Source organism: Prenolepis imparis, unplaced genomic scaffold, assembly GCF_030444845.1.
Source record: "Prenolepis imparis isolate NDT839.2.m4 unplaced genomic scaffold, iyPreImpa1.0 SCAF_7, whole genome shotgun sequence".
NCBI classification, from domain to species: domain Eukaryota; kingdom Metazoa; phylum Arthropoda; class Insecta; order Hymenoptera; family Formicidae; genus Prenolepis; species Prenolepis imparis.
In genome coordinates, this window is record NW_028141165.1 from 16,923,332 (window position 1) to 16,931,586 (window position 8,255).

General features: G+C 36.1%; 1 protein-coding gene across 1 annotated transcript; it reads left to right on the forward strand.

The window, feature by feature from the left end:
• The first annotated feature begins 438 nt into the window (after positions 1–438).
• LOC145938654 (uncharacterized) lies at positions 439–810 on the forward strand. Its single transcript, XM_083042423.1, has one exon. It carries the CDS (start codon positions 439–441, stop codon positions 808–810), a length of 372 nt encoding a protein of 123 aa, XP_082898549.1.
• Positions 811–8,255: the final 7,445 nt, after the last annotated feature.

Genomic DNA, 8,255 nt, shown 5'->3' on the forward strand with positions numbered 1-8,255 from the left:
AGAGAAACTGCTGAGAAGCCTGCAAGGTAGCTACCTAAGGGCTGCAGTAGGGGCTATGAGAACCACACCCACAGAGGCGCTTGAAATAGCCCTCAGTGTTAGGCCACTAGATCTGGCCGTGGTCAAAACAGCCAACAACACGGCTTACCGCCTGAAATGTCAGGGTGAATGGAGAAATACTGGACTAGGACACACTAGGCTGGGTCTTCTCCAAAAGGACCAAAGAAACCTGTTGAAGGCAAACAAGATAGAATAACAAGAAAATATCAGCTGGTAAAACATTTTAAATTATGGATACCAGAGAGAAATGAATGGCTGAATCCGGGGAGAATCACGGACACAAATGTGGACCTGTGGTTCACGGATGGATCAGGCATAAACAACTGCTTCGGAGCGGGAATATATGGACCTAGGGATAACTATAGGGAGAGCATTCCTATGGGAGGTGACTGCACGGTCTTTATGGCTGAGATGCTTGCCATCCTTAGATGCACCGAACACATCCTATCTAAAGGAACAAAACGCAGAAAGATATATATCTGCTCGGATAGAAGAGCAGCTCTTTTGGCATTGGCAAAGACAACCACCGAATCATACTTGGTTTGGGACTGCATGCTAGCGCTGGAGGAGCTGAGCGGAGCAAATAAGGTAACTCTAGTCTGGGTACCTGGGCACCAAGGTATACCAGGTAACGAAACAGCAGACTCTCTGGCTAGAGAAGGGGCCAGTAAGGCACCAGCTAGTCAGAAGGTAGGATTACCTTTCACGGTGGGCAAAAATCATCAGGGAAAGCATAAACAAACAGCATAAGGCCAGGTGGGAGAAGTTGGAAACCTGCCGCCAGGCCAAGTTCCTGATGAAGGATATCAGTGGTGTCAGGACCAAAGAACTACTTGCACTGAACAGGCAGAGACTGAGGATGGGGATAGGACTACTTACAGGACACTCCCCAATACTTAAAGCTCACCTATTCAACATCAGACTCGCAGATAAGGAGTGCCGACTATGTGGGGAGGAGAAAGAGGACAGCATACACATACTGTGCCAATGCCCGGCTCTTGCTTGCAAGAGGTTTACGACCTGGGGGCAAGGTTTTCTTAAATCTCATGACTTAAGTGAAACAAGGATGACGGAACTTATAAGCCTAGTGGAAAATACTGGGCTGAGATCCCAACACCCAGTTTGAAAAAGAGTGAGGAGGTACAATGGAACTCTTTCTGATCTGAGTGCCGTTGGGGGCCGCATGGAACCACTCACTTTCAACTACTACTACTACTATTATAGTTTCATACATGTAATCAGACTTATGCTCCATGTGTCTTTTTAGCTTTATTTGAATAATCGACATTTCATCAAAAGTTCTAGGTAAAACTTTTACCATCTCATTAATTTCAACTGGGATATTAACTATACTTCCTTTCAGTGATAATTGAGGGTTAATAGCATATGGTTGTAATGCTTTTATTTGCATGAACGGAATATATGGTGAAACCATTCGTTCTTCAACTGCAGTCAAGTTTGTTATAATTTTTGGCAAATTTGTAAATCTTAAATCTGCATTTGAAGCTGTTTTTGGAACGTTTCCTGAATTAATATATTTTTTACATGTCTTGCAAACATATTCTGATAAATTATTAATAATTTTGTTAATAATATTATTAGCTATCTTTGTGTCAGTGAATTTATTTTGTATATTAGTAATATTAAAACGTTCTACCGATTTTAAGAAAAACAAATTTTCACAATACACATACTACATTTGATCCAAGTTTTCTGTTTTCTAAAAAGTTATTTATCAATAAATTATGATAATATTCAGTATCTTTGATGTCACTCTTTATTTTGTTACGAACAACATTACTATATTTTTCTTGATATCTAAAAAATTCGTCGAGTCTTAATAATCTCTTATGTTCAATGTTGAATTTTCTTTTATTTGCGATGAAATTAAAATTTCCACTAAATGAACGCAAAATACTAATTCTATTTCTGTTTTTAATTTGTTCATTTATCCGTTAAATTGTATCTTTTCTTATAACTTTCATTCTTTTCACATTTTTCTCTTTTTCTGATTTACTATATAAGAATTCTTCTCTCTCTCGAATGGTTTTCATTCTTCGCATATTCTTGTTTCTCTCTACTTTTATATATGCCCGATTTTGACGTATTTGTCTTATTCGTTGCAAATTCCTTATTCTTTCGTTTTCTTTATACATAGAATTTTTACGTATTTGCGTTATTCGTTGTTCATTCTTTTGTCTTTCGGCTTTGTTATATGATTGATTTTTTCGTATATCCCTTATTCTTTGTAAATTTTTTTCATTTTCTTGTTGCTTGTACATAAGATTTTTTCGTATATTTTTCATTCTTTGCAACTTCTCTTCCTTTTTTTGTATAATGTCCAAAAAATTTTGTCGTAATTTTTGTATTTGTTCAAAATTTTTTTATCTCTCTTTGATGTTTTTTATTTATTCTATCATTTTTTGTTTTTTTTGTTTTATATTTTGTCAAAACGTAATTTAAATATCAAATCTCTGTTACAGTAATTTTTCTGAATCTCACTTTTTTTCTTTAATTTTGGCATTTTAATAGATATTGTTTTTATATGTTTGTTTTTATTCTATTTTCTTTCCTTGTTTATCTTTCTTTATTCTGGAATTTTTATATTTTATAAATTATTATATTATATATTATTTATTAATTATTATATTCATAAATTATTAAATAAACTTGATTAATTTTGTTTAATACATTTTTTTAAATATAATATAAAAAAATTTTTCTCCTCTTTTATCTCTTATTATTACTATTTAAGTTCTTTTTCTTTACTCTTTCAAAAAATTTTTTGTTTCTTTTAATTTACGTTTTCCTCCTTTCTTTTACTATCACGTCTATTTGATTTTTTCTTTCTTCTTGAATATTTATATTTTTTAAATTATTAAATAAATAAATGTGATTTTTATTAAATAAACTTAATTATTTTATCTCTTATTATCACTATTTATTATTAATATAAATAACTTTATTATTAGCAATATAAATTATTATTAACAATCTAAATAAATATTAATTAATACATTATACTATCGATTGTCGATATTTGATATTTAATTTTTAAATATACATTTTTTAAATATTTAATATAACTAAAATTTATTTGTTCTTTTTTATTTTACTTTACATTCTATCTTTTCTTCTTATTCGTTCATTTCTTGTCAACTTTTATTTCTTTACTTTATCTTACCTTTTTCTTTGCTCTTCTGATCTTATTTATTCTTTTTCTTTACTCTTTCAAGTAAATTCTTTGTTTCTCTTACTTACGTTCTCGTTTCTCTTACTATCACATCCGTTTGATCTCCTTTTTCTTCTAGAATATTTATATTTTATAAATTATTAAACAAATTTAATTATTTTTTTATACTAAATATTTTTACATAAATAAAGTATTATTAAAAAATGTTTGGTATTTAATTAGATTAGGATCGGTGAAAAGGTTTTCTCTTTATGAATTTTTCAAAAAATGTCTGTATATACTTTAATTTTTGTAAATTTCTAAATATCGAATTTATTTAAAATATTATTAAAGAATTATTAATATTGAATTCGTAGTGATTTGGTGAAAAGGTTTATTTTTTATAAAATTATAAATCTTTTAAAATTTTAAATTTTGAAACATTCTGATAAAATATCATTAAAATTGATATTGAATTTGGAACAATCTGAACACATTAGCACAGAAATCTTAAAAAACTTTTTTTAACAAAAATATTTTGTAATTATATATAAGGTACCGGCCAAAATTATATCACCTTTTGATTTTTTCAGCATAATTTGTTTTAAAGTGCACGGATCTCTACACGAATCATAACATATTTTGAAGGACGGTATAACATATATTGAATTATAATTCAATGTTATACCAACCTTCAAAACATGTTATGATTTGATAGAGATCCGTGCACTAAACAAGTTATGCTGAAAAAATCAAAAGATGATATAATTTTGGCCGGTACTGTAAGATTTGCTAATATTGAAAACATTTGCGCATGTTCGTTCGATAGCCTTGCAATTCATACGAATTCAACTTAAAGATAACATCGGATTGATAATGCACCAATTGTAACTCTAATGCTATTGAACTAACTCTCTTATAATATCACAAATGACCATTGCTGAGTTTACATATTATATACATATGTCATTAATCTGTCATAATATATCATCGAATTATATTAAAAATATCGAATTATATTAAAATATATATTTAGAAATAAACTAAAGTTGAACATAATAAAAAAATTTAACGAAAAATTAAATGAATTTAAAGAATTTTAAAAAAGTAATTTAAAATATTAATTAATTAAATAATTTAATATATATTTGTACTTTTTGTAAGCTTGAACAATTAAAAAAATTATAAAATTAAATATTATATATAAAATGTTATATTATATTGTTACGTCCAGACTCAAGGAAGGAAGAGTCGAAAGGAAGGACGTAACTACTTAAGTCGAACAACGCCAGGTAGTGCGTTTGTTCGAGCCGAACGAACGTGTTTAGGCCCCAACTAGGTCAACGACCGCAAGGGTCGCTCTTACGCTATTTAAAGGGCGTTCGCTCGGTCGTCCCTTTTCGGCAAGAGAATTTAATCTCTTTTGCGCGGGATGGGACCTTAGTGCGATCTCTGGACGGAGGGAATGAGAGCGGGTTAATCAATTAATTAAACGCGAGTTTATAATAAAACTAAGTTTTATTCATATAAATAAAAACGGTGAAAAGACGGATACATAAGTAACATTTAACTCGGGCGCGGGATTTAATCTGTAAATAGGTGTGTGTGTGTGTGGTTCGCGGGGGTTACATAAGTACGAAGGTCATCAATCGGGACATGAAGGGGGGAGAGTTTATTGTCTAAATATACTCCCGATTGGTTATTACAATACTAACATCACCTTAATAATTAAATAACAAATAATAATAATGTATACATGTGTGCGCGTGTGTGCGTATGTGTCATAGGAGTTCCCGAATCTGGATGGTGGAGGGAGGATAGGATCTTAATAAGACTTGCGGTGGGACGGCCAAGGGATATCTACGCTCAGGAACATACCAGGGGATAATCTCTTCAGGATTTGCGTCGATTAGATGTTGACGCAGAGCCTCATGATCTACTGGGCCCGGACCGATTGTAAAGGTTCCTTCCGGGACTTCCCTTATCCCCGGGAATTGATTAATTAACCAAGCTCTGAATTGGTCGTAGGTGAGCTCGGCGTGCGATTCTAGTTCTTCCGAACCGTCGTCGCTGAGATCTATCGTCTCAAATTCTTCCGGTAGTTCCCGGTTTTCGGAGGGCGTTGGGGAAGAGGGAGGTGAGTCCCCAAGGATAATAATGGAGGGAACCGGGAACGGAGATCGAGGTGAATCGGGGCGTGCGGGAGAGAGAGGAGGTGGAGGAGAAAGGTTCCGCTGAGATTCGGCAGGTGATTCAGGTGAATCAGCGAGAAGAAAGGGAGGAGTTCGCTCCTGTTCGGTGGGCTCGAAGGGAGAGGGAGAGGGAATTCGCGTGGTTCCTGCGTATTCGGGGGATGAAATCGGAGAGTAATGAGGTGAGTCGCGGTTAGGTGTATTACAATTTTTTTCTTTGGCATAACTATTAATAGTGTTAATGTGTTCTCTAGCTAATATTTCGAGTTTTTCGCGGAGTAATTTATGGTCGTCGGTTGTAAAAAATAAGTCCGCCGTAGCCCGAGCCAACTCTCGCCTTAGACGATTGCGACGATTTCGGGACCGCTTTATGACTCGTTGGGAATGGCGCGTAGTCTCCACTAACAACAGCGAGATATGAGAGCTGTTCTTCGAGAAAGAGTCCTTGAATTCAATATTTACTTAAGAAGTAAAATTTTAATATTTATTCCGAAGAAATTTGCATCTTTGCAATTTTGTTTAGGGTGAGGGAACTTTACGAGGACTCTCACTGCAGTTATGCAGGAAACCCGACGGATACAAGGAAGGTCGCGGCTTGCGCTGCAGTTATACAGGAAACCGTGGAACCAGGGTTCGCACTGCAATTATGCAGGAAACCGCGAAACCAGGGCTCGCACTGCAATTATGCAGGAAACCGTGAAACCAGGGCTTGCACTGCAATTATGCAGGAAACCGTGAAACCAGGGCTTGCACTGCAATTATGCAGGAAATCGTGAAACCAGGGCTTGCACTGCAATTATGCAGGAAACCGTGAAACCAGGGCTCGCGCTGCAATTATGCAGGAAACCGTGAAATCAGGGCTCGCGCTGCAACTATGCAGGAAGCCTTCAGCGGGGGAAGGAAGGATTCATGAATAATTAATACGAACTTCTTCGAATATTAGGTAACAACTTTGAATAAAAGAAATTAATTTATTCAAGAACTCTTTTTAGTAGAGTGAGATTGTATATGCATATAAGGGGACTTACTACTTATGGCGTGCGTCGATAAAATGTTCGGTTCAAGATCGGCCCGTTGTAGGATCAGTGGGCCTCTAGGTCTGGCTGGTATATCCAATTGTTGTTATGCCGGAAGTTCACAGAGTTTCTCACTGAGTGTTCACGCTGATCTCACACTGAGAATTCGCACTGAGAATTCTTTTGCGCACTAAGTATTGCGGTGAAAACGCAAGGAAAACTGTGGATGTTCGACGAAGAACGATAAGTGTCGCTCCGCAGAGAAGTTCGCGTTTATATCCCGGTTTTTAATTCACGCCCTCCGTTCCGCCTTTTGACAAAATCCTGCGAATAGAGATTCATAATCGCGTTTTTAATATTTTTACTTTCCCTTTCTATGGGGAGCGTTGCAAGGATCGACGAATCAAAAGTTTAGTGCAGGCGTCTGCGAATCGGAGCTCGCTTTCCAAAAACGGGGATGTCTCAAGATTTCGATATCGGCGGCGGTGTTTGTTGTTAGTTTTTCCTATATCGCGATATTTGGCGTTTGTTAGTGCCGCTTTTATCGGCGGGTTCTCGCTTTATTGCCCTCACGTGCGGCTTAGAGCTTGTTTGCTGAGAGGCGATGCGTGTGGCATCTTTTTAACCTTTATATTTTTCGCCGCTTCCTCGCGAGAATACCCTTAGGTGTGCTATCTTATTTTGCACACTTTCGTTTTCATTATTTGTTTTCTCCTAATCTTACCAAGGATTTGCTTTCGGCGCGTTCTCGCCGTCGTTGTGTTTTCCCGATTTACAATGTTTGTCGGTTTCTCGCGAGAATTTCCGCTGCGGTGCCGCTTCGCTCGGCACGTTTAATTTTATCAATTCGTTTTTCTAGTTTTCCCCTCAAAGGTGGGCTCGCTTTCGGCCCGCTCTCGCCGTCTTTGTGTTTTGCCGATATGTGATTTTTAACTTATTATTCGCGAGGGTGTCGGCAAGAATCCGCTTTCGGCATCTTTCCGCCCGGTCTTTTTTATTTACCGATTTGTAATATTTATCGGTCGCTCACGATATCTGCAGCTGTCCGTTTCGCTGGGCACGTTTTCGTTTTATTATATGCGTGCCGCTTAGATTATTATTCTCTTTTCTTCCTTTTTTATTTACCTAACAACAAACTTCGCCTTGGTCGTGGGGAAGAAAAGAATCGTGGAGTCCGCCGGACGTAACACCCCCCGCCTTAGACAAATGTTGGGGGTGTAAAAACACAACATTTGCAAAATGAATCTGTGAGGAATAATTCGATACTTTTCTTGCCACGACTTGCCGATTTGGTAGAAAGACTCACGTTTAATTCTATTTTTATTAAATGTGTTTCTTTGAGTTCCCAATTATTATTTAAATATTTTGTAGAAAAGGAGGAAAGAAAAGGCGACCACCATAACCCCTTCCTTTGTTCTTTCGTCCTTTTCTCGCTTTTTATATCCCTCTTTTTTTTTTTTTTTATTGTTTCTTACTTATTTTTACTTAACTATTAGTACTGTTGCTAGCGCGTATGTAATGTACGTGTGGAGTCCTTTTCTATCGTATTTTATTTAAAGTAAATATAGGAAAGAAAAAGGAATATAAATGTGAAAAGATGATATATGATTTGACTACCTGATCTTTGCTTACGGTGGAGTGCCAGTCTCGTGATGCCAGGTAGGTTTGCTTCTCCGTTCCCTCCCTTTTTTTTATTACTCTTCTGACCATCTGGGGACCACTGCTCGACCTTATCCTTCGGCTAGGTTTGTTTGGTCGGCATACGAGTATTCCTCCATGCATTGTTTGCAGTTTCTCGCTGATAGTTATTGTTAG

Bases quoted from the DNA above. Each gene is read 5' to 3' on its own strand.
- LOC145938654 (XM_083042423.1), top strand. From the start codon at position 439: ATGGGAGGTGACTGCACGGTCTTTATGGCTGAGATGCTTGCCATCCTT.